Source organism: Astyanax mexicanus, chromosome 4 (genome assembly GCF_023375975.1).
Source record: "Astyanax mexicanus isolate ESR-SI-001 chromosome 4, AstMex3_surface, whole genome shotgun sequence".
Taxonomy (NCBI): domain Eukaryota; kingdom Metazoa; phylum Chordata; class Actinopteri; order Characiformes; family Acestrorhamphidae; genus Astyanax; species Astyanax mexicanus.
The window spans coordinates 14,439,083-14,466,132 of NC_064411.1; the positions used below are offsets into that span (position 1 = coordinate 14,439,083).

At 37.4% G+C, this 27,050-nt stretch overlaps 4 protein-coding genes and 1 long non-coding RNA gene across 10 annotated transcripts in view; 1 reads left to right on the forward strand and 4 right to left on the reverse strand.

Annotated features, from left to right (window-relative positions):
- LOC125801216 (uncharacterized) overlaps window positions 1-26,914 on the reverse strand; it is a 201,941-nt gene extending 175,027 nt beyond the window's left edge. The window contains exon 1 of the mRNA XM_049477591.1: window positions 26,842-26,914. The gene's annotated coding sequence lies outside the window, so the exon portion shown is untranslated. The remainder of the gene's footprint in view (window positions 1-26,841) is intronic.
- The window catches only part of LOC125801169 (zinc finger protein 585A-like), a 418,011-nt gene that overhangs the window by 267,603 nt on the left and 123,358 nt on the right, over window positions 1-27,050 (reverse strand). The gene's annotated exons all lie outside the window — the stretch shown is intronic.
- Window positions 601-8,261, forward strand: LOC125801600 (uncharacterized). 2 transcript variants are annotated; one of them, XR_007438804.1, is made up of 3 exons: window positions 601-1,752; window positions 1,880-1,950; window positions 7,883-8,261. It is a non-coding gene; the product is annotated as an uncharacterized LOC125801600 (long non-coding RNA). The 2 variants fall into 2 exon arrangements; XR_007438803.1 differs by having other exon boundaries at window positions 601-1,390.
- LOC125801456 (zinc finger protein 239-like) lies at window positions 10,545-14,368 on the reverse strand. The gene is made up of 2 exons (XM_049478219.1): window positions 13,913-14,368; window positions 10,545-12,559 (listed from the first exon to the last, which is right to left on the reverse strand). Exon 2 carries the CDS (start codon window positions 12,411-12,413, stop codon window positions 11,592-11,594), a length of 822 nt encoding a protein of 273 aa, XP_049334176.1. The 5' UTR covers window positions 12,414-12,559; window positions 13,913-14,368; the 3' UTR covers window positions 10,545-11,591.
- On the reverse strand, window positions 17,199-25,216 carry LOC111188990 (zinc finger protein 239-like). 5 transcript variants are annotated; one of them, XM_049478065.1, is made up of 4 exons: window positions 25,056-25,215; window positions 24,643-24,708; window positions 20,301-20,744; window positions 17,199-19,316 (listed from the first exon to the last, which is right to left on the reverse strand). In XM_049478065.1, exon 4 carries the CDS (start codon window positions 19,128-19,130, stop codon window positions 18,225-18,227), a length of 906 nt encoding a protein of 301 aa, XP_049334022.1. In that variant the 5' UTR covers window positions 19,131-19,316; window positions 20,301-20,744; window positions 24,643-24,708; window positions 25,056-25,215; the 3' UTR covers window positions 17,199-18,224. The 5 variants fall into 5 exon arrangements, with proteins under 5 accessions (XP_049334022.1, XP_049334025.1, XP_049334024.1 ...); XM_049478068.1 differs by lacking the exon at window positions 20,301-20,744 and having other exon boundaries at window positions 17,199-19,152; window positions 25,056-25,216; XM_049478067.1 differs by lacking the exon at window positions 20,301-20,744.

Genomic DNA, 27,050 nt, shown 5'->3' on the forward strand with positions numbered 1-27,050 from the left:
ATTAAACTCAGCCATCGCTCTTTTATAAGGCGAGGTATTATGTAACGGCAGGTAGTGAGGAGTGACGCACGCCGAGTAGAATGTACTCACAGGTTTATTTACAGACAGGCAAGCAAATGCAGCTAACAGTATAGCCAGGTAAACAAAGATCTCACCAAAGACAGAAGACGCAGTCGTATAAACAGTCCGAGTTCGTAACCGAGAAACAGTCCAACCAAACATCAAATCCAATAAGGGCAAAACAAAAGACATTAACCGGTAATCCGAAAACAGGGTCGTAACGAGAAGGCAATAACAAAGAACAGGAAGAAACCGCTTAGTACGCAACATAAGTCGACAATACCTCGCGAAGATACATTACACAGTGCGACCTTAAATACAGAAAAACAGAGAGCATAACCCGGATCTTCCTCAGAACACAGGTGAGTCTGAGCGCCGGAGCGTAACGTGATTGGGCGACGGCGAGCGACTGACGGTGACGTCATAACCCAAAGGATTCTGGGGAGTGGAGTCCAGAGGTGTGGAAGGAGAGTCAGGCTGCGTGACATATACAACATGCATAACATATATATATTTTTAATGAATATTCATTTAATTATATACATGGATATATTTCAGCAGGTATGTTTAGTGAAATTGTATTTATTTAGAATAATGTTGTTGAAAACATACGGGTGCACTGGGAGGGTATTAAACGTCCTGAGCTATGAGCTCTTGATGCTTAAAAAGTAGTAAAAACATGCAATAATTAGAGTCAATGCAATAGCATGGCTGTAAATTATCAGATTTTCTTATACTTATAGCACCCTCATAAAATCTAATTCAATCCTTTTCTTCTCTGAGCAGTGAATAGAACTTATAAATATTGATTGCCCACGGTAATTTATCTTTTGAATTGTTGTAAACAGTATAGAGTTCCTTCAATTAACATGATTTCAATAATAACAGAGCAGACATGATTTAGGTATGCAAGCCATGTTCTTTTGTTGGCATTGTACTCCCTTTGTAATGCAGTCTTACTTTGACACCCAGGCAGTCTCCAATTGTTGGCCTCCTCAGGCCGTTGCCTCACTGTTCAAGAATTTTGGCCTATGAACAATTTAATGATATATTTCATTTAACCCTGTTAAAATCCCAGGCATATGACACCACTATGGCTTAAAATTCAATATCTTCAGGGACTTCAGCAACAACTATATAATATAAAGACCTAGTGTATTTGTAACTAGGGTCAGGGTTATTGCACTGCTTCTGGTCAATATTTGTAACTGCCAGGTTAACAAGTAAAAAAATTAAACTTTCAGGTACATGTCCTACCGAGAGGTGAAGATGTGAGACCAGTCGGCGGCTCATATTGTGGCTGTGACGCTAGAGAAACAATATGTCTTCAGTAAGTACACATCATGTGTTCGTATGTGTTTGTAAATTACAGAATGTTTATTTTACTGTAAACCTATAACCTTGCTTTGATAGGAGGACATTGTTCTAAAATCCACCCACTGACTGCGTATTGGTGGGTTTGATGCTGGGGAAAAAAACATTTAGCACATTTATATGTTTAATCAGAATTAACTAAATAGACGTTAACTCTTTAACTCTGCTTTTTTCTTACAGCATATTTCAGTTCAGTAGTGCTTTTATCTTCAAAAGGTATCCATTGGAATTTGAAAACTGAGTGGTAGCATCCTCTATCTTTGTGAATGTGGGCCTGGAAAGGAGCATTGTAACCATTTTTGAAACTTTCAATAATGTGTAAGTCAGAGACCCTCTTAAGTTTATGAAATTTCACAATTGATTGATGTGTATGTACTATGGTATACAGCAGCCATGTTTTGTTTCAGCATTGTTCGCATTTTCTAATGCGATCTTACTTTGACAGACAGGCGGTGTCCAATTGTTGCTGTCCTCAGGCTCTTGCGTCATTCTGGGAGGACTGTCAACAAATGAATGGTATATATACACAAATAAATACTTTGATATTTCATTTAACCCTGTTAAAATCCCAGACATATGACACACTAAAGCTTAAAATTCAGTAACTTCAGGGACTTCATTATAAACTAGTGGAACTATTAGTAGGTTATAGTACTGTGTAATAAAATAAGGACATTGTCTGAAACTGTTGTGCCCAGCAACAACTATATACAGTCATATGAAAAAGTTTGGGCACCCCTAATAATCTTAATAATTTTTAGTTCTAAATATTTGGGTGTTTGCAACAGCCATTTCAGTTTGATATATCTAATAACTGATGAACACAGTAATATTTCAGGATTGAAAATGTGCAATATGCATTAAACCACAATTTGACCGGTGCAAAAGTATGAGCACCCTTATCATTTTATTGATTTGAATACTCCTAACTACTTTTTACTGACTTACTGAAGCACAAAATTGGTTTGTAATCTCATTGAGCTTTGAACTTCATAGCCAGGTGTATCCAATCATGAGAAAAGGTATTTAAGGTGGCCAATTGCAAGTTGTTCTCCTATTTGAATCTCCTCTGAAGAGTGGCATCATGGGCTCATCAAAACAACTCTCAAATGATCTAAAAACAAAGATTGTTCAACATAGTTGTTCAGGGGAAGGAGACAAAAAGTTGTCTCAGAGATTTAACCTGTCAGTTTCCACTGTGAGGAACATAGTAAGGAAATGGAAGACCACAGGGACAGTTCTTGTTAAGTACAGAAGTGGCAGGCCAAGAAAAATATCAGAAAGGCAGAGAAGAAGAATGGTGAGAACAGTCAAGGACAATCCACAGACCACCTCCAAAGAGCTGCAGCATCATCTTGCTGCAGATGGTGTCACTGTGCATCGGTCAACAATACAGCGCACTTTGCACAAGGAGAAGCTGTATGGGAGAGTGATGCGAAAGAAGCCATTTCTGTAAGCACCTGAGGTGTGCTTTTGCATAATGAGAATATATATTTTGCATAATAAGAAATATTCTCTTTTCTAGTATATGCAGAATTGATTATTTCCATTTATTTCTAGTATCTCTGTTTTCACTCTGTGGAAGCCGTCTTCAGTTTAGTAGAGTAGTAGAGCTTAGCTTAATGCTTTTAAACTAAGGCCCATCATATGAAAGGAGAAGGGGACTGGAGGAGCATCCAGACCCCCGCAGAGAGGCCAACAAAATCCTTTCCAGAGGTTAAATAACACACTCTAGCCGTAGTTCCCATACTGAAATCAACCCACTCCAAACTTGTGTAGCGCAGTAAGGTTGCAGCCTAATTCACTCCCTCTGATGGTGTTCTCATTTGTCTATGATTCAGTCACTCTGATTAAAAATCTGTTACTATAGAGGGATAAAGATGGATATTTGGTTGCATTGTATTAGTCAAGTTTTATACTCTCTTATCATTCCCTTATTGAATATTATATGTTGCTGAAGGTTTTTTATTCTTCAAATTTACAAAGAATATCCAAATCATTTAGTTTCTTAATAGTTTTTATCCAGTACCAACAATTATCTTTGTATTGCTTCACCTCTATATTTACTCAACTTGGTGTTTTAATAAAAGGTTTTTATATTGCAGATCTGCAGTCTCATTGTGTTTTCTCAATATATGTTTGACATGAAACCTATAGGCCTGAGATTATCTTATGTTATTATTTGTTAAGTACTCAAAGTCGCCCAAAAGGGGAAATCCAGTGTGAAATGAATTTGGGTTGAAGTGAAACATAATAGTCAATTTCAGATTGAAATTAAGAAAGAAACAGATTTTTTAAGGCTTAAAAGGGATACATTTACTTCCAATGGTATAGTAACATGCGTTTAACTTGTATTCATATGCTTATAGTTAGGGTTGCATCGATAACGTATCGGCACCAATACTGGCACATACACACAGTATCAGTATTGGCAACGGGTATTGATACCATTTCCGGGTTTGATATACGGGAGAAAGCAATAGCGAGTAAACAGCGCGGGTAGAACATACAGACAAAACGGTGCAGCATAGCAAAGTGCTGGTACTGCAGCAGCCTGCCTTTCTGCTCAAACAGCAAATTTAAACAAACAAACCTGCTAACCGAGCCGAACGCTAACCGAGCCGAACGTTAACCAAACCGAATGCTAACCGAGCCGAACACTAACCAAACCGAATGCTAACCGAGCCGAACGCTAACCAAATATCTATCTGTGTTTCTGAATAATTATAGATTCAATATGGACACCCAATATGCCGATTTAAATCTTAAAATATCAGTTATCGATCATATTTACCTGCATTTCCTATCGGATGCATGGTTCCTGAATTAGAACCGAAAGAGTGCATTTTACACTTTCACCGCTGCGTTTTTTTTTTTTTTTTTTTTACAGGTCTATACTTCAGCACACACACGTATACAGCGCTCACCTCAGACTCCTCGCCCCACATATCAGTAAAAGTTTTAAAGCCGTATTAAAACCCTCTGGAGAGACATGTCATCTGCTGGTGTTGATCCACTGTGTTTTATTATCAAGTCTAAAGTCAGTGCAGTGTTGTCTTACAAAATCTTACAGCACGTCATGCTTCCCTCTGCTGACAGCTTTTATGGAGATGTGGATTTCATTTTCCAGCAGGACTTGGCACACTGCCCACACTGCCAAAAGTACCAATTGGTTTTATATAATATTCTAATTTTCCGAGACACTGATTTTTGGGGTTTCATTGTCTGTAAGCCAAAATCATCATCAACAATAAAATAAATAAATGCTTAAAATAGATCACTCTGTGTTTAATACATCTATATAATATGAGTTTCACGTTTTTAACTAAATTAATGAAATAAAGTAAATTTTCAAAGATTTCATCAGTATACAGTATCAGCTGTAGGGCATTGGGTCAAACAGAGAACAATGGATGCGATTTCAAAATATCACCATCAACAATGTCCTTTAAAAATCCAATGCACTCAGATCTAACAGCAAGGACATGAGCGGGTCCTTGTCCTTTATAGCATGCAGACTGGAAATTCTCAATTTCTTGTGCTTCCACTACTCCAAACAGCTTCTTGACAGCGGAGTCTTGCATATATGTAGTGGAAACTCTGGCAAATGGGTCTTCAAAATGATCAAACGTCCAGTGACTCACTAAGAAGCTGATTTGAAACTTCTGGATGTTTCTGTAATAGCCCGGGAGGGGCCGGAGCCTCTCCCAAAAATATGAAAAGATATAATTAGCCACAGGAGGATCCTTTACCTGGTTCACGTATTCTGGAAGGAAAACCGTTATAAACAGGCTTAAATGAGGTGTTCAAGATTTAAGTGTTATTTGCTGGGTACATGTGTATTATATATAGTTAGTTGCACTCATGTTATGGTAGCATACATTTATTAGGTACTTTATATACATTTGAATAAACTGGGTGAGCTTATTTATAAGCGTACGATAAGCATAACGTTGACTTGATCAGCATGAGAAAACACTGCAGACTACCAATACATTAAACCTTTGAGGGGCACAACTTCTGGACGCCGTCGTAGCAAAACGCGGACTACGAGTCCAAAAGGGTATAAGAGCGGGCACGGCCCGCTGCGCAGCAAAACTCAGACTAGGAGTCTAATGAGCATAGGAGCGGGCACGGCCCGTGTTGATACTCGAGTAAAAGTAAAAAAGTACTCAATTTAAAATATACTTGCAGTAAAAGTTACATAGTTACCTTTAATTATGTAGGTGACTATAAACCGTATTTTTATAGTTTTACAGTTTTATCAGAATTATTTTTTTTAAACTTGGCATTGCTATGCTTTAACTGCTATTTACGTTTTTTTTTTAAACATTCAAGCAGATTGTTAAGTTCCCAATAAAAACTTAAGGAATTATTATTAAAAACATGAAATCATACAAAAAAGAATGTTGGTTGGCGCATGCGCAGTGCCATAAAGAAGCACATATCGATGGGTAGCGTAACTCGACAGGACACCAGTTCCCCTGAGCTGCGCACACAGTCCCCAGGCTACACAGCTGATTAACACAGCGCCTCTCCCGCTAATCGTAAAACACTGCTGAGAAAAGTTCAGCTGCGCTGCCATGAAGAACAAAACTCAGCGCAAACTATGTGTGATAAAATCGGTGGAAAATAAACACACCGAACATTATGAGGCATTTCTCTCACCACCAAGACTTTCAGAAAGGTAAACTCTATTTATGGACGCAGGTTAAGCACGTAACGTAGTGCAGCTCAGCTAACGTCTTAGCTAACCTAGGCAGTTTGATATGTCTCCAGTTTAGTTCAGTGTTGTTTAAAAGGGATTTTAATGATTTTTACGCTAATATTAAATTATTCAGAGAATTTTAATTTTATCAATTAATATTACAAAATTTATTGAAAACACCTAAAATATACAAGTGAACATGTAATATTCAAAATATGGTAAAAACAAGAAAAAAATACAGGTGCTTTTCAGATTTTCTATTTTTTTTTTTTAAATGAAAGATTTATATGTGTGTATAAACTGCTCTCTTCCACTGGTTAGATATTATAGTGATCTGCTCCTGAGATACTCCTTTCTTCCTCCAAAGGACTGAAAACTTAAAAGAACAAAAACATTTTATAACTTATTTTGCAGTAAAGAATGCGTTTCTGTATTCTATATATCTGCTTAGTGACAGTGTTGGGTTACAAACCCTGCCACAGATCTGTCTCCGCCTAACGCGGCACCTGATTGGCTGATTCACATGTCTTTCTTCAGAGAAGACTCTGTTGATTCTGCGCATGTGCATTAGTAAGCTGTAAATCCAGCCAAACCTAAAGCGTTAAATTCGATATTATAAGCACTGCTTTGACAAAAATGAGGATTACTGTAGAATGGACAGATGGATTTACTTATTTGGAGCGATTTTGAAGCAGCAAAATCTAAGCAACTAGAAGAGCTCTAGTTACCCAGGGGGATAAATTACACAAGCTGCTGTAAAACTGTATAAAACAGTCTAACACTCTTTAGGCTCTTATTAAGGAACTGTACAGTGAAATGGTTGGCTGTTCCATAATCCTGAGAGTCAGGCATTTGGAATGATGTGTAACATGTCCACATTGAATCAAATATGGACGTACGTAAAAAGCAAATATGCAAATTATAAGTAATATTTTAATAAATAGACATATTTCGCCCTAAATTTTCTAAAAGGAAATACAGCTAAATCTGCTAGATAACAGAAAAGCAGAGATTCTAAGCTTCAATATATTGCATATTGTGTGTTGATCCTATAATTATTCATAAACACAGCCAGGTATTATTTATGACATTTTTCTGGCCCGCGGGTGGGCCAGGGCACGTTAAGACAATAAAGTAGAAGCTTTTTAATGCCAGTGTTACCTACTCTCAACGCTGTCCTAGCCAGCTTGAAACCTAGAATGGTTCTTAGAGAATGAGCCAAACTCACATGCAGCTAAACGTGGGTAATCCAGGTCCAGAAATTAAAACTCCATCCCATGGATTAGGTTGAACTAAGTTAGCTCCAGAGCCAGCCAGGCAAGGGGAGCGAAATCCTGGGATGGATTTTTACTTTTTGAACCTAGATTACCCACGTTTAGCTGCATGCGAGTTTGGCTCATTCTTTAAGAACCATTCTAGGTTTCAAGCCTAAACTCATAAAATTAATTCGGCTATTTTAATTTAATTGAATCACTTTTTTTTAATAGTTCAGACAGTTTTTTTCCCAGCATTTTATTTTTTTACTCAGTAAAGAGGAGTTTTTCAATGTAGCGAAGTAAATTACTTGTGTCAAAATGTAATTAAGTAAAAGTAAATCTACTTAAAAAATGACAAATTACTCAAAATCTACTCAATTACAGTAACGTGAGTAAATGTAAAAATTGTGCCTTTTACTGTATGTGTGTCCAGTACATACCCGCCATTTCTAATGTTCAAACTTCTTAAATGAATATACTACAGGAAACTGAAGAGGAACATGAAAGAAGAAGCATCACAGTTGTTGGAGTGGCAGAGTCTGATGATGGCAATGTTCTCCTTCTAACAAAAGATCTGGAGGAGCTGAGTGTACCCCCAGGGCTCTTACCTGAAGAGGCTGATGAGCTAATTAAAAGGCTGCCAGTGGACCTGTCAGTTACAGCTAAGGGACAACAGGTTACAGAAGTGAAAACACTAGATCCTGAAATGTAAAAAACAAAGTTCAAATGTGATTGCTCTGTTCTGTCAAAGTTGTTCTGTCAGAATTAAAGTGTTAAATCGACAATTTGAAATGTACAAATTTAAATGATCATATCCTAGATGGTTTCAGAGGTGTTGCAAGTTGATTTCTATGTTATGTCAGGTGGTTGTTAAGGGGTTGCAAGGCAATTGGTATGGTATTCCAGGTATGTGTGTGTGTGGTGTGTGCAGTGTGTGGAGTGTGCAGTGTGTGGCCCCATGTAAGATTATTGGCTGAGCTGTTAATGCTGTGGTTGTGTTGTTTTACATTAAAAATATAAAGTTATGTTTTGTTGATGTTAATTTTGTGTGTAAATCACATACAGAGAATGCTTTACTGTTTATTCATTTTTATTGTAAAATATTGCAGTAAAACAATAAAATAGTAATAATAGTAAATTAAATACACTGTTTTTTTTTAAATGTCTGCTTAATTAAATGAATATAATGTGTAATTTGATAATAGACTGCATAGTATTGTAGGCAATACTTTAATTTTAGTGTCTGCTGTAGTATCTACCAAAAAGAATTCTGTAAGTGCTATAAACTCATTACCTATTATTAGTGGTTCTGATTTGGAACTGACTTCACAAACGGAACAGCTGAACAGTTTGAATCTGTTTATGTCTGTGGATCGGTTAGACTGATTTCATGAAATAGACGCTTCTTTGTGAATCTGTAAATTGGTCATATTCATTATTTGGCATTTTGTCCTTTATTTTCCTGTGGCTTCATGCCTTAACCATCCTATGTTCATTTTTCATTTTTTGGGTCAATTTGATCCAGTGCATGTTTAATTATCCTATTAATATCCAAAATAATAATTATCCAAACTAATAATTGTCCAAAATAACAATTATTAAAACAAAATCCTAATCACTCGTTTTTCAAAAAAAAAAAAAAAAGTTACAACTTTTTTAAATTTTTCACTACTTTTGAAAGACCAACATACAGGTCCTTCTAAAAAAAATAGCATATTGTGATAAAGTTCATTATTTTCAGTAATGTACAGAAACATTAGACTTTCATATATTTTAGATTCATTACACACAACTGAAGTACTTCAAGCCTTTTATTGTTTTAATATTGATGGTTTTGGCAAAAAAGTAAAGAAAAAACAAAAATCCCTATCTAAAAAAATTGCATATTTTACCCGACCAATAAAAGAAAAGTGTTTTTAATACAAAAAGAGTCAACCTTCAAATAATTATGTTCAGTTATGCACTTAAAACTTGGTCGGGAATCCTTTTGCAGAATTGACTGCTTCAGTGCGGCGTGGCATGGAGGCAATCAGCCTGTGGCACTGCTGAGGTGTTCTAGAGGCCCAGGATGCTTCGATAGCGGCCTTAAGCTCATCCAGAGTGTCGGGTCTTGCATATCTCAGCTTTCTCTTCACAATATCCCACAGATTCTCTATGGGGTTCAGGTCAGGAGAGCTGGCAGGCCAGTTGAGCACAGTAATACCACGGTCAGTAAACCATTTACCAGTGGTTTAGGCACTGTGAGCAAGTGCCAGGTCCTGCTGAAAAATGAAAACTTCATCTCCATAAAGCTTTTCAGCAGATGGAAGCATGAAGTGCTCCAAAATCTCCTGATAGCTAGCCGCATTGATCCCGCCCTTGATAAAACACAATGGACCAACACCAGCAGCTGACATGGCACCCCAGACCATCACTGACTGTGGGTACTTGACACTGGACTTCAGGCATTTTGGCATTTCCTTCTCCCCAGTCTTCCTCCAGACTCCAGCCCAGGTCAGGCGCTTCTGCCGCTGCTTCTGGTTCAAAAGTGGCTTGACCTGGGGAATGCGACACCTGTAGCCCATTTCCTGCACACGCCTGTGCACAGTGGCTCTAGATGTTTCTACTCCAGACTCAGTCCACTGCTTCCGCAAGTCCCCCAAGGTCTGAAATCAGCCCTTCTCCACAATCTTCCTCAGGGTCCGGTCACCTCTTCTCGTTGTGCAGCGTTTTCTGCCACACTTTTTCCTTCCCACTGAGGCGCCTTGATACAGCACTCTGGGAACAGCCTATTCGTTCAGAAATGTCTTTCTGTGTCTTACCCTCTTGCTTGAGGGCGTCAGTGATGGCCTTCTGGACAGCAGTCAGGTCGGCAGTCTTACCCATGATTGCGGTTTTGAGTAATGAACCAGGCTGGGAGTTTTTAAAAGCCTCAGGAATCTTTTGCAGGTGTTTAGAGTTAATTCGTTGATTCAGGTAATTAGGTTTGTTTAGAGAACCTTTTCATGATATTCTATTTTTTATCATTTCATTATGGAAAAGAATGAACTTTATCACAATATGCAAATTTTTTGAGAAGGACCTGTAGTTCTGAGGCTGCTGGGAAACTGAGTCTTTAGGCAGAGAGGCTTCAGGAGCAGGCAGATTGACAAAGTCAGGCATGACAGTTTTATCTATTTTTATATATTTATTGTAATCGGTAACACACAAGTTGCTCTGGAAAAGTGCTATATAAATATAGATTTTATAGACTTACTAGCATTGTAAACCTTTGGGAGCATCTGCTAAATGCTCTGTATCTTGGTATGCTGAGGGTAACTACATTTTTGGAATTCTCATTTGGCTGCCTGTTAGTACTTACAAATAATAACATAAGAGGTTCTGAAGATCCATCAGGTCACAGAGAGGTTATCAACCATTTCTTGAGTGGATATTTCAATATAAAAGTCTTTTCTATTGAAACACACAGACATATGAGTAAATATAGAGGTAAAGCAATACAAAGATAATATTTGGTACTGGATAAAAACAATCAAACTAAATAAATTGGATATTCTTAGTAACTTTGGAGACTAAAAAACCTTAAGCAACATATGATATCTAATAAGAAAAAGAGTGTGAAACTTGAGTAAAACAACACAACCAAATATCCCTAACAGATAACAGATTTTTAATCAGACTGACTGAACCATAGACAAATGAGAACAAGGATTTTGTTGGCCTCTCTGTGGGGTCTGGATTCTCCTCCGGTCTCACTTTTGGGAGCACTCTCTGGAGTTTCTCAGCTGGTGTTTTCACTTCTTCTTTCATACAGATGGGCCTAGCAGTTAATAGCATTAAGCTACGCTATGCTAAGCCTGGGGAACTGAGGACAGATTCCACAGAGTGAAAACAGAGATACTAGAAATGAATAGAAATAATCTAATCTGCATAAACTAGAAAGGAGATTAAAAGCATTCAAATCATAAGCTCTGAAGATTTGGTCCTAAACGTTTAGTTGTCAGCTAAGAATCCTACTCTAACTATCACATCTAAATTTTAAAGACTAAGTTTTTTTCCATTCTTCAGTAATTGTAACTACCCTAAAACTGAGCTCTGTCTCACGAAGAATGTTCTGGAATATCGAACATATAAGAAAACATAAAATGGAATTCAATAAACATCATCCCTGGGTAAGATTCATTTTGCTGAACCTGTAAAATCCATTGTTAAATTCAGCTCATGTTTGTTTCTGGTGGAACGTGTCCCAAGTGACAAAGTGAAACATTTGTGTAGGATAAGGTGTTCTGTCTGAAAGACTTACAATTGGTGCTTTTAATTGCCTTGAAACTGATTTGAGATGGAGTTTTCTCTCCTGTGTGAATGCGCTGGTGATTTTGGAGATTACTCTGTTGAGTAAAACTCCTCCCACATTCTGAGCAGTAATATGGTTTCTCTCCTGTGTGAATGCGCTGGTGATTTTGGAGATTACTCTGTTGAGTAAAACTCTTCCCACAGTCTGAGCAGTAATACGGTTTCTCTCCTGTGTGAATGCGCTGGTGGTTTTTGAGAGTACTCTGTTCGGTAAAACTCTTCCCACAGACTGAGCAGAGATACGGTTTCTCTCCTGTGTGAATGCGCTGATGCAGTTTGAGATTACTCTGTGTAGTAAAACTCTTTCCACAGTCTGAGCAGTGATACGGTTTCTCTCCTGTGTGAATGCGCTGGTGAATTTTGAGATGACTCTGTGCAGTAAATCTCCTTCCACAGTCTAAACAGTGATACGGTTTCTCTCCTGTGTGAATGTGCTGGTGATTTTTGAGATGAATATGTTGATTAAAACTCTTCCCACAGTCTGAGCAGTGATACGGTTTCTCTCCTGTGTGAATGCGCTGGTGTATTTTGAGAGTACTCTGTAGATTAAAACTCTTCCCACAGTCTGAGCATTGATACGGTTTCTCTCCTGTGTGAATGTGCTGGTGTTTTTTGAGATCACTCTGTTTAGTAAAACTCTTGACAGAGTGCTGATGTTGCTCCATGTCGGGACTTGGCTTCATTTGTCTGTTAAACGTAGCAAACAATTTCTGCGTGTTCTGGAGATTCTTCTGGACGGCTTGTGCTTCACCTCTTTCAGCAGTTTAACATTGCTCTTAGTTAAATATCCTGGTTGTTCGTGATGAATTTCAGGAGAATAATTTCATTTCTGGAAAACACAAAGAAAAGTGCAGTTGTATATTACAATAAAAGCAGGTCAATTAACTGAAGAGAACTGCCTAAATCAGTTACACTATACTGATAAAACTACTGGGACATCTTCATTTACCATAAAAGCTTCTGTACTTTTATCCCAGTCAAAGTCCATAGTGTAAGGGGGTGCTGGTGGTCCTCCAGCCACTAGAAGGAGGCCACCTTTTGTCACTCATAATAATCAGTCTGACACCTGTTTGGTGCCTTTATAAGGACTGAATAGAATAATAGAATAGAATAGTCCGATTGAGGCCATTTCGAATATTTCTGTCCAATCGGATGAGGTGGATAATCCTATAAATAATCCGATACAAACAAGAATAACAGCCTTGTAAACACCTGTACCCGATTACATCCCCAATCAGAATGTTTAAGTATGTTTGCACATGTACCACAGCGTTTTAGGGCCACTCAACAATAAAAAAAGTTCGCTTTGAGATTAAAGTTTATTAGAAGAGGAGATATATTTGTATTATTTTAGGTAAATTTAACTTTTACCACTTTAGCTACAGTTTAGGAGCGGAGCAGAGGGAAACAAGCACTCATGAGCTGTTAAATAATCACCATCAGTTATCTGCATGTAAGATGCTGATTATTAATGCTGTAGTGTTACTGTTACTGTTCATAATACAGTGTCCATAAATTAAGATCATTCACAGCTCCTCCCTGTAAAATCACTCTCTGACATCACAATGGACCATCCTGATTTCTGTATAGAAGGGTACTTCACACTTGTAAAAGCATTTGAAAATTCATATGCAAATAAAAATTTTAAACTAATAATTATAAGATACAAAGCATTTGTTTGAGTTTATTTGTTAATATGATGGTAAAAACTTGTTCAAATGCGTCCAGCAAGCATTCTCATTTTACTACAAAATAGTAGCCAATTTAGACAGAATTTTTGTACACATTACAAGAAGAAGTTACTGATGTTGAGACTATTTGGGCCAGATTATATCAGGTTCTGCGTGGAAATAAAACAAACACCCCTGGTTGCTTGAGTCACTTAATCCGCCTATTATGTTTGAAAGGGGTCAAATTGACCCCAATGTTTAATGCATTTATGTAAGTAGTTAATCTCATTTTATTTCCCTCATATTTGTTTAAACTCTTGTTAATAAAAACAAAGTAAAATAAAATACCCAAATAAAACAACCCTTGGTTTAAACAATTAATATTAAACACTGAACTGAGAAAACACACCTCCAATTTTGTTGGGGCCCAGTACGTTGGTGCACTTATAACTCCACTCAGTCAGCGGAAGTGAATCGAATGAGTCAACCGAGTCAGTTGATTCGTTACTCACGGTTCACACAGAGCTCGCGGAGGTGGCGTCCTCAGTAGCCATGACAACAGACTCCCGGTTCCCGGTGCTCCCGGTCAGAACGCAGCAGTCCCCAGCACTCACAGCGGGAGACGACGCAGTGCACGAGCGCCGGGAAGATCAGAACACCCTCCGTGTTCAACTCACACGCGAGGTCCGGCCGAGCTGCTGCAGACAGGCGCGAGGAAACTCAGCAGCAGCAGCAGCAGCTCTCAGTCCGCGGAGAAGCGCCTTTACTCCACAGTCCGGCTGAACTGCCTCTTCAGAGGTTCCGCAGTAAAACTGAACTGAACGCTGCGGTTTAGAGCACTATACAGTACAATAGCACTGTAACTGTGTTATAGAGCGGATAACAAGTAAATAAAAGCGCTCCGGAGAGTCTAAACACAACTTCTCTCCTCACTTTCTCTCTCCTTCTCCTCCAACACACACCCACAGACACTCACACTCTCCCTCTTAGTCCCGCCCTTACTCGGCGCGGATTGGATAGAAAAATGTCTGTCGAGCTTTTCACTCGTATGATTGGCTGAGCTGAACAGGAAACCAGCAGGAAAAACCCGCGAAACAGAAAAGGCACATGGGAAATGGAGTTCGTTTACACTTACAATGAAAAACAAAGAAAATCATACAAATACACAGGATATTTTTAAGGTCCTACACAAGTATCTAACGTTATCTAGCTAGCTAATGTTCCCAGTGCTTTTTTAACCCAAGTATCTAATGTTATCTAGCTAGCTAATGTTCCCAGTGCTTTTTTAACCCAAGTATCTAATGTTATCTAGCTAGCTAATGTTCCCAGTGCTTTTTAACCCAAGTATCTAATGTTATCTAGCTAGCTAATGTTCCCAGTGTTTTTTTTAACCAAGTATCTAATGTTATCTAGCTAGCCAATGTGCCCAATGCTTTTTGTAACCAAGTATCTAATGTTATCTAGCTAGCCAATGTTCCCAGTGCATTTTTAACCCAAGTATCTAATGTTATCTAGCGAGCTAATGTTCCCAGTGCTTTTTTAACCAAGTAGCTAATGTGATCTAGCTAGCCAATGTGCCCAGTGCTTTGTTAACCAAGTATATAATGTTATCTAGCTAGCTGATATTCCCAGTGCATTTTTAACCCAAGTATCTAATGTTATCTAGCGAGCTAATGTTCCCAGTGCTTTTTTAACCCAAGTATCTAATGTTATCTAGCTAGCCAATGTTCCTAGTGCTTTTTTAACCAAGTATATAATGTTATCTAGCTAGCTGATATTCCCAGTGCTTTTTTAACCCAAGTATCTAATGTTATCTAGCTAGCCAATGTTCCTAGTGCTTTTTTAACCAAGCATCTAATGTTATCTAGCTAGCCAATGTTCCCAGTGCTTTTTTAACCAAGTATCTAATGTTATCTAGCTAGCCAATGTTCCCAGTGCTTTTTTTAACCCAAGTATCTAATGTTATCTAGCTAGCCAATGTGCCCAGTGCTTTTTGAAACCAAGTATCTAACGCTATCTAGCTAGGTTAACTACTTTATTTCAGTTCAAAATGTTTTAGCTAGCTAGGCTAACTAATTTTAACTACTTTAATTCAGTGTGGAATGTTTTAGCTAGCTAGGTTAGCTAATGTTAACTACTTTATTTCAGTGTGGAATTATTTAGCTAGTTTAGCTAATGTTAACTACTTTATTTCAGAGTGGAATGTTTTAGCTAGCTAGGTTAGCTAATGTTAACTACTTTATTTCAGAGTGGAATGTTTTAGCTAGCTAGGTTAGCTAATGTTAACTACTTTATTTCAGAGTGGAATGTTTTAGCTAGCTAGGTTAGCTAATGTTAACTACTTTATTTTAGTTCGAAATGTTTTAGCTATCTAGGCTAGCTAATGTTAACTACTTTATTTCAAAGTGGAATGTTTCAGCTAGCTAGGTTAGCTAATGTTAACTACTTAATTTCAGTGTGGAATGTTTTAGTTAGCTAGGTTAGCTAATGTTTTTTTTTTTTTATAATTTTATTTCTAATTTTTTCCCATTTTCTCCCCAATTTACATGGCCAATTACCCAACCCATTCATTAGGACTCCCCCTATCACTAGTGTTACCTCAACACACCAGGAGGGTGAAGACTAGCACATGCTTCCTCCGATTCATGTGAAGTCAGCCACCGCTTCTTTTCGAGCTGCTGCTGATGCAGCATTACCGAGCAGCCAGCGCGCTTGGAGGAAAGCGCAGCGGCTCGGCTCCAGTACATCAGCTCACAGACGCCCTGTGCTGCAGACATCCCCGTAGGAGTGATGTGGGGAGAGAGCGCCATCTACCCACCCAGAGGGAGCAGGGCCAATTTTGCTCCCTCTGACGCCGGCAGCTTGATGGCAAAGCTGCATGAGCTGGGGTTCAAACCGGCGACCTCCTGCTCCTCCTGCTCGGACCACTCGGCGCCCCTAGGTTAGCTAATGTTAACTACTTTATTTAAGTGTGAAATGTTTTAGTTAGCTAGGTTGACTAATTTTAACTACTTTATTTGAGTGTGGAATGATTTAGCTAGATTAGCTAATGTTAACTACTTTATTCCAGTTCGAAATGTTTTAGCTAGCTAGGCTAGCTAATTTTAACTACTTTATTTCAGTGTGGAATGATTTAGCTAGGTAGCTAAAGGTAGCTAAAAGCCCAGAGCTAATTATAGAGAGCTAGATAGTTAGCTAGCTACCTCGTATTAGAAGTGTTCAAGGTAGGACGTAATTATCATTTTGTAGAAAAAGCTTTTTGGCACGCGCGCACGCACACACACACACACACACCTGCTACTTTTACCCAAGCCTACCTTACTTTGTACAGAGAGCAATGCAAGCCTTCTGAGCTAGGCTAACTTAGCTAGCGTTAGGTCAGCTGGATCGTTCTGGATAGGTCAGCCTACATTAGATCACAAATGGCAGCTAAATAATATGGTTTTGATAACTGTATATACAGAAAACCTTATCTTATTGTCTTTAATTTGCTTTCATTCTTTTTGTGCCATCTGCCATGACTCCAAAAAATCATAACCCCCCTTTCCATGATGAAAGGAAGGAGGATCACAGAGCATGTGCACAGCACAACATAGCAATCTGTGAAGTCAGGTACAGACCAGTGAATACACTAAGTGGTAAACACAACGTACTAAGTGGTGAGCACCACATATTAAGTTGTGTCCGATACTTTGCGCGAAACGCACATAAATGAAACAGAGAGCACATAAATCTGCATATACTAGAAAAGTTGTCTTTGCTGAGGCTTCAATCTTCTTACTGGTGGGAGGAGAAACCTACATGAATGTACTTTTATTGGTTCATTAGTAATTTAAAATTTGACCTGGCTAACTGCTTGTCCCAAAGGAAAGGTATCCAACTTTGATCAACTTTGTGGATTACAGCATCAGAAATCTACCATATGTTCTAAGAAAAAACACTTAATGATTAAATTTGATTAATCAAAACAAAACACATAATTCCAGGAAGGTAAAAAAAAAAACTACATTTTATATTTTAACAAACAAAAACAAAGACTCCTTTTGAACAACATTAAACAGAGTGACACAATACACATTTGCAAGGTAAATAAATGAACAGAATTGGAGAAAATAAAATGAAAAGGTTTACATTTAAACAAATAAGTATCTGTTAAGGCTGGGAATGAAATATACATTTACCAAATTATTCATTCCTCCTTATGGCAAAGCATACTAAATTTTTAAACTACAAATGTCCTGGAACTATTAAATCCACACTCTTTAAATGTAAAATATTATTAGTTCTAAAGGCTAATGTAGAACCTGTAAATTAGTGAAGTGTCCTAGAAAGGATGTTACTGTAAACTAGCATTAGACATTAGTATTAGTAAACATAAACATTAGAAATAATATAAACAAGATGATATTCAAACTTTTGAGTTCTTTCCATAATATCTACATAACACATTAGTTGTAATTTGCTTTCAGTACTAGATTCAAATATGTAGAAAAACTACTTGCAACACAAGTACAAGTATGAAGCTTAAATAACACTTCAAATTCTAATCAAATAAATATACTTGTACTTTTACTTAAGTCTGAGTTTCTAGGTTTTTTTTACATGTCTTTATACATACACATGTCTGGGAAAAACATAGCATGGAATACATTAAACAACATCCCCAGATAAGATTCATTTTGCTGAACCTGTCAAAGGCATTGTTAAATTCAGTTCATGATTGTTTCTGGTGGAATGTGTCAGAGTGACAGAGTGAAGTGACAGAGTGAAGATTCTGGGTGGAATAAGGTGCTTTGGCTGTCAACGATTTAGAATTTGCACTTTTTATTGCAGTGGAACATCTGAGATAGTTATCTCTCCTGTGTGAATGCGCTGGTGATTTTTAAGATAATTCAGTTGATTAAAACTCTTCCCACAGTCTGAGCAGTGATACGGTTTCTCTCCTGTGTGAATTCGTTGGTGAATTTTGAGTTGACTCTGTGTAATAAAACTCTTCCCGCAGTCTGAGCAGTGATACGGTTTCTCTCCTGTGTGAATGCGCTGGTGTTTTTTGAGATTACTCTGTCGATTAAAACTCTTCCCACAGTCTGAGCAGTGATACGGTTTCTCTCCTGTGTGAATTCGTTGGTGAATTTTGAGTTGACTCTGTGTAATAAAACTCTTCCCGCAGTCTGAGCAGTAATACGGTTTCTCTCCTGTGTGAATGCGCTGGTGTATTTTGAGACTACTCTGTAGATTAAAACTCTTGCCACAGTCTGAGCAGTAATACGGTTTCTCTCCTGTGTGAATGCGCTGGTGTATTTTGAGTTTACTCTGTTTAGTAAAACTCTTGCCACAGTCTGAGCAGTGATACGGTTTCTCTCCTGTGTGAATGCGCTGGTGTTTTTTGAGATTACTCTGTCGATTAAAACTCTTCCCACAGTCTGAGCAGTGATACGGTTTCTCTCCTGTGTGAATGCGCTGGTGTTTTTTGAGAGCACTCTTTTCAGTAAAAGTCTTTCCACAGTCTAAGCAGCAATATGGTTTCTCTCCTGTGTGAATTCGCTGGTGTCGTTTGAGATGACCCTCTTGATTAAAACTCTTCCCACAGTCAGAGCAGTAATACGGTTTCTCTTTTGTGTGAATGCGTTGGTGAATTTTGAGTTGACTCTGTGTAATAAAACTCTTCCCGCAGTCTGAGCAGTAATACGGTTTCTCTCCTGTGTGAATGCGCTGGTGATGTTTCTCCATGTCGGGACTTTGCTTTGTTTATCTGTTAAACGTATCAAACAATTTCTGCGTGTTCTGGAGATTCTTCAGGATGTCTTGTGCTTCACCTCTTTCAGCAGTTTAACATTGCTCTTAGTTAAATATCCTTTTTGTTGTGGTGATGAATTTTAGGAGAAATTCCTGGAAATCCCTGGAATATTTTAATTTCTGGAAAAAACAAAGACAAATTTAAATGTATTTAAAAATAAAAGCAGATCAATTAACCAAAAAATGAGCTTAATCAGTTACACTATATGGAGAAAAATACTGGTACATCTTTCCATTACCAATCGAAGCTTCTGAACTTTTGTCCTGGGGTGGGGGGGGATGTGTTTTAAAATAGTCAGCGTCCTGTCATTACTTTCCCACCGTGCTCCGCAAATTTATATGGGGCTTTGGTTTGGCGCCCCCTCTAGTGCAGTGCCCCTATGCCTCGCTGAATGCTCAATACCCCCTTTTTGCGCCACTACAAATGCCATAGGGATGTGCCACACTCTGAAAAGTGATTATATGTTTTGGTCAGAAGAACTAATATTATCAAGTTGAGTGAACAGCCAGTACAACTCAAGAGACAAAATTGTCTCGAGGCACAAATCTGGGAAAGGATACAGAAACATTTCTGCTGCTTTGAAGGTCCCAATGAGCAGAATGGCCTCCACCATTCATAAATGGCAGAATTGCACCAGGACCGTCTAAATTGAGCGATCAGAGATAAGGGCCTTGGTCAGGAAGGTGACCAAGAATGCTCCAGCATTCCTCTGTGGAGAGAGGAGAACCTTGCAGAAGGACAACCATCTCTGCAGCAATCCACCAATCAGGCCTGTATGGCAGAGTGGCCTTAGTAAAAGGCACAAGGCAGCCTGTTTGGAATTTGCCAAAAGGCACCTGAAGGACTCTCAGACCATGAGAAACAAAATTCTCTGGTCTGATGAGACAAAGATTAAACTTTTGGTGTGACGCCAGGCGTCATGTTTGGGGGAAAACAAGGCACTGCTTATCACAAGGCTAATACCATCCCTACAGTCAAGCATGGTGGTGGCTGCATTATGCTATGGGGATGTTTTTTTAGCAGCTGGAACTGGCATACTAGTCAGGATCAGGGCTGTGTGCTGAGCCCCGTCCTGTTTACACTGCTCACATATGACTGCTCACCTCTCCATCCAGGCTGTCATATTGTGAAGTTTGCGGACGACACGGCAGTGGTTGGATGCATCACGAACAGAGAGGAGTCCAGCTACAGGCAGGAGGTGGAACACCTGGAGCATTGGTGCAGAAAAAACAACCTCTGCATCAACGTAAAGAAGACGAAGGAGATTATTGTGGACTTCAGAAGGGGCCAGCATGCCCAACTCCCCCTGCACATTGGAGGATCTGCGGTGGAAGTTGTCGACAGTTACAGGTACTTGGGTGTGCATATCAGAAAGGCACATCAGCGGCTCTACTTCCTCAGGAGGCTGAGACGAGCTGGACTCGGGAGCGTAGTCCTCACCTCCTTCTATAGATGTGTGGTGGAGAGCGTCGTGTGCTCCAGCATCAATGTGTGGCATGGAAGCTGCTCTGCTGCAGACAGGAATGCTCTGCAGAGGGTGGTGAAGGCTGCACAGAGGATTGTTGGAGTTAGCCTCCCAGCACCACAGACATCTACACCTCCAGATGCAGGAAAAGGGCCACCTGCATCAGGAAGGAGCCCACCCACCCAGCACACGCACTTTTTGTCCCACTCCCCTCAGGCCGGAGGCTGTGGAGCATCAAGTGCAAAACAACCAGACTCAGAAACAGCTTCTTTCCGGAAGCTGTAAGTCACAATTTCGTTCCACTTCATGTACCACATGTGATGCGAACAAAATCTCCTTGAATCCTTGAACTAACTTAATACAATTTGGAATAAGGCTGTAACGTGACAAAATGTGGAAAAAGTGAAGCGCTGTGAATACTTTCTCGGATGCACTGTAAGTGCACACAGTATGTTGGAGTGCTTGGAGCTACAGAGTTGACTCTTGTGCTGTCGCGGTATTATGATGTCAGTATTGGCAGTTCTATAAAAATATGCTAAATATGTTGAGAATACCTATATCTACTAAATAAACTAAATTATTTAGGCCCACAATACCCCACCCCCCCCCCAAAAAAAAACTAAAATAAAATGAAACTATTGTTGTGTGAACAAAACTTGAAATAAACTTGAAATGTTACATATTTACAACTTAAACAGTTAAGCTGACCCAATGAATGTTTTTTTTTTCAGTGTACAGAAATTAATATTACAATAAATAAAATATCTATCATGCTTGGCTTCTCCTGTCTAGTGCTGTGTACTGCTACCAAAGAGACTCTCCTCGCACTGCTCTTCAAACTAGAAAATATGGATTTGATCAAATGGTCCTAAAATGCTATTGACACCATCTTCTCGACAAGAAGCCTGGGTTCGGGGGAACCTGTTTGTCCTACAGAGTGCGTAGAAAATTGAGGACCATGAAGGACAATAGAGAATGTCTGCGCTAAACTTCAGTAGCCATTCTTCCAGAAGAACACTGCAACGCAATATCTCTCCCTGTTTTCTTAAGCTGCTGGATGTTGCTCTGACTGTTACTCAAGGTTGTCTCGTCAATCAGACGGTTGCCAGGCAGTGGAACTCAATGTAAAATGCAATTATATGTATATTAATGGTATTAATTAAAATTATAGTATATACTTGTATGTTTAAGGGGACATAAAATCAATGTAGGTTGCTGAAATAAAGAATGCATGATTAATTGGATTGTAAACTTGGTTGTGTGGATTTCTGAATTCAAACTTAATTTGACGAGTATAAAAATCTAAGGGATGAGGAGCAGGAGGGCAGGAAGCGCAGTCTGTGTGTGAGAGAGAGAGAGAGAGAGAGAGAGAGAGAAGGAGGCAAAGAGACAGAGGGATAGAGAGATCTTTGACCAGGTCGGAGCTGGAAGTCTGAATCTGAGTGTTACTGCTGGACACCATAAGAGCACGCTGTTCAATAATTCAGCCAGAAAACTAATCAGTGTGTTGGGCGGGGCAGATTACTGCGGAAGTCAAACTTAAAGCCTTAATTAACTTTATTTTTTTTATAATTTTATTTATATTTTTTCCCCGATTGGCAGGGCCAATTTTGCTCCCTTTGAGCACCGGCAGCTTGATGGCAAAGCTGTATGAGCGGGGATTCGAACCTGGTGCCTTGATTAACTTGCATTAAAAAAATAGTAACACATTACTGATTCCAAATTAATAGCGTGCATTAACGCTTTAACATTGACAGCCCTAAAATGAACATTTATAGAAAAATATGTAGTTAAATACTCTTCAGTTTATTGTGTTTTTACTTTTTTATTTCCTTATTTTGTATGCAGCTGCCTTATGTGAACTGCAGAAAAGTGATTTTACACTAAAATATAAAAAATACTCTAATATATAAAATGTTTAGTTTAGTAGTGTTTTCTGTTGACGTACAACAAACACTTCTCAGTTTATTAATCTAACTAAAAGTATTTTAGCAACTAATTTAAACACATTTTTAAAGTTGGCAAGCCTAGCATACATTTTAAATGACTTCGACTAAATATATTAAATTGACAACTTAAAATATTAGATAATGATAAAAGATCTATGATAAATTCTATATTGAAGTGATTCAATCATTTAGATGTAGCTAACATTTAAGACTTGTTAGACCAACTTAATTTTGTAAGTGCAGAGAACAAATGAGCCATAAAGGTTTGCTAATTTAAAAAAGGCCTGGAAATTAGTTGCTTAATGATTTTAAGTTGGAGTGACATTTTTTTTTTTTTTACAGTGCATATCGTACCATACACAATAATAATCACCAACATTTTTGAATATCGTGAACAATATTATACCCTAAAATATCATGCCATATCACCCACCCCTAATTATTACATCAGGGTACTACATTTTTACTGTTTTTAGCAAAAGAAAAATTCACACTGTTCTCATTTCCCTTTATATATCTACTAGAGACTATATCTGTCCAGTATCATTTACTTTACTTTAATCCTGGATATATGGAGCTATTCAGAGTGCATTATTAGAATCATGATATTCTGGATCATTAACTTCTGATACAAATCTGATAAAATTCTTATTTTTTTATTATCTCAATTAAGGGTGTGCCATATTATATTGTATACAATAACAAAATGACATTCATTTTGTTGCAGTAGTGTATTCTTGAATTAAGAAAAAAAATCAGTGAGTATCATTCTCACAAAAATCGCTAGTACTTAGTGAAGGTATGGGCAGCTGTGTTTACATACCAGAAAAAAAAAATGCTAACATTAGCTACTTGGTTAAAAAAGGACTGGCAACTTTAACTAGGTATCTAACGTTAGCTAGTAGGTTTAAAACAAGCTGGTAACTTTAACTACCTGGATAACGTTAGCTACGTAGTTGAAAAAGCACTGGTAATATTAGCTAGTCAGCTATCGTTAGCTACTTAGTTTTTTTTAAAAAGCACTGGTAATTTAGCTAGCTAACTAACATTATCTACCGGTTATAAAACGCTTGCAACTTTAGCTAACTAACAAACATTAGCTACCACTTAAAAACAAAATGCCGGTAACTTTACCTAGCTAGACATTAGCTATCCGGTAAAATAAAGCACTGATAACTTTAGCCTGTCAGCTAAGTAACTGTTTTTGAACAAAAATGAACCTTATTCTATTCTAGGATATTTTGGTAGCCTCACAAAACTGAAATCAGGTTCTTGTTTGAGTTGTTTGTAATGTCTGTATTAAAACTAGTTTTGCTGGGAAATACAGTTTAGCATTTGTACTTTATGATAATATTCTGACTGAGAAAACAATTCTTAAAACATTAATTCAGCCACTGACAGCATGTTTTATACTAGCCTAACAAACACAATCAGTGGATTTAAGAAGCTTGACTGTAATATCTGTACTAATACTAGTGTTGCTGGGCATTTTTTTTTTTTTTTTTGGTGGGATAATCAGTTTTGTGCTTTATCAAAATATTCTGTCTATTCCCCTAGTATAAAAAAAATGCTACCAGAGAATGAAATAATGAATTTGTTTATTATGCTACTTTTATTAAACATTACCTAATATTGTTTGACATTTATAGATTTACCAACATATTTAAAATACAGATGACATTTGCAACAAGTGTACATCAATTAACAATATGTACTTTTTTATTTTCTTTTTACTGTAGTGGTTACTGCGGTTAACACTAAGCTGCAGCATAGAAATGCACTGCTGCTCAGATCCAGTGCATATATGGCAACAACACATAAAACCGCCTACTGTATGGCTTAACACATGATTTTCTATAAAATATAAAATACAATTCTTAAAGTGTTATTTTAAATTGTCTCTGCATTACCAGTAGAATCTTGTCCCCCAAAAATACACATTAAAATACATGTACATGAGCACATTTCACAAACATAAAAATACAACTGAACATGATCAGAAATATATTAAAATATGAATGAAACACATACCTGGATGACAATATGTACTTTTCTTACTTCCGTTTTACTGGAGTGACTACTGCAGTTAACACCGAGCTGAGTAAATAAATAAAAATGTATCATTAATACTTAATAAATAATAATAATAATAATAATAATAATAATAATAATAATAATAATAATAATAATAATAGGATTATCTGATATTCTGCTGGCACAGCTACAGACAGTGGAGCGAAAACTGAGCCTCGTGTTAGTCTCACTGAACTTCTAACAGAGAAGAGAGAAATAAGCTCATAAACTCTTAACTATTACCTAAATCAGTGAATTCTCTACAAAAACACTTTTTAATCTGTCTTATACTCGAATTAATAGCAGTATTTTTAACTTAGAACATGTTTTTAACCACTATTTATTTATAAAACACAGAGCTCTGCACCTACCCGCAGCACAGGAACACACAGACCGCTGCTGAGGTACGGTGGCTCAGAAAGACCAAACGTAGCGTAACTGCAGTTCACCACTAAACAGCAGGGGCCGCCAAAACTTCATTTAACAGCATTAAAGTGCCTCATTTTATAAAGTTCATCTAAAACAAAGGTATTTTATTACTCTGTTACACTTACAACAGTAATAAACGCTGTAAAATAGTTGAGTAATGCCTCATTAAATCTTAAAAGACAAGCTTAGGCATTATTAACCATTAAAATAAATTAAACAAATGGCTCAGATCATCATTAATTAACAAGATCTATTGCATTTGAAACATTGGTAATTTAGTAATATGTAATAATGTCTAAGGTATGGTAATTAAATAATGGATTGTTGGAATTGTGGACCATTTTTCTGAAATTCGCTTATTCTGATGTATTTTCCTTCATAATACCGAATATTTTGGTGTTATTTTGGGTTAATGAAAATGTGTAAAGTGTGTCCTGAATTTAAAATATATTAATATAGTTACAGCAGAACTGTATTACTGTGGTACACTTGCTATTCCACACTAATGGTTTTAACTGGGATTTCTTAATAAAACTAAGCTTAATAAAACAGCGTGGATAAAGATACTGCAATTTGCTAACATTTTTTTTATTTATATATTTTCAAACTATGTTTATCATCACAGTAAAATTGTGAGTTTTCTGTTAAATCAGTAAGTTAATCAACATTACTTATAAAAACACTAGTGGCAGAGTGAAATTCCACTTTACAGAGTCTTACCTGACCCTTACCTCGCTACAATCATTTTCAAAACCAATTCTTTCTTTTTAAATGTAATATTTTATAGGCGGACTTTTATTTTGATGGGAAAGTCACGTGTCTTTCTGGCAGCTGTTCATGGAGTTGCTGCTGAACATCTCTGTGAAATGAGCAACAGTTGCTAATATAAAAGTCCGCTTGTAAAATATTACATTTAAAAATAAAGAATTTGTTTTCAGGGGGATTATAGCGAGGAGATGTTCGGGTAAAACAGGTAAGAAGTGGAATTGCATAAGAATAAGTGGATTTCTAAAAATGTGTCCACAGTATCTAAAATAAAATATTAAATGACTTTAAACAAGACATTCACATATTACTAAATAACCAATGTTTAAAAATGTAGTAGATCATGTTAGTTGATTATGATCTGAGCCATTATTTTAAGGAATTTTAATGGTAAATAATGTATAACCTTTTTAACACTGTGTATGTAATAAATGCTAAAGAGCTTTCACTTAATTGATCAATAGAACCATTTTGACCACCCCAAAGAGAAGCACTTACTCCTTGTATTAAATAATCAATGCTTCACTTTATGATGGTCACCATGGATATTCAAACAATTTTGTACTGACAAAATTTACCATGCAAGTTAACACTGTTAAAACATTTACACTAAACTGATAAAACCTTTTTAACACTGTATGTAATAAATGCTAAAGTTGTACCAGATGGACTTGGTCCTCACTTTTGATGGTAAACTTCAAGTGATGCCCCAACTTGTTTGCACTTACATTTCAATTTAGGTAAGATGGCTACAGTTAGAGTGACACTCAGAGATAGAAGAGATAGAAATGTGCACCAGTTTATCAGAAAAATGTATTTCGCTGTTAGAGTCACTTCAAACTACCCCAACAAATAGCACTTACTAATTACTATGGAAAGATCAGTGCTGTTGTTAGAGCTACTGGAATAGAGACATTTATTCCATCATTTAAAATATTATGGTTACATTTTACTTGCATTTACCTTCTTGATGTCCTGCAGATTCTTGAAAAGGAGATTGTACTGCAGCAGATCTTGTTTGTTGTTCACCTTGTCTAAAGTCTTATTATTTATGTATTCTGAAATCTTTCCATAAGTTGAGGTTATTCACACCTACTCCCTGTAAAATCACTCTCTGACATCACAATGGACCATCCTGATTTCTGTATAGAACGGTACTTCACACTTGTAAA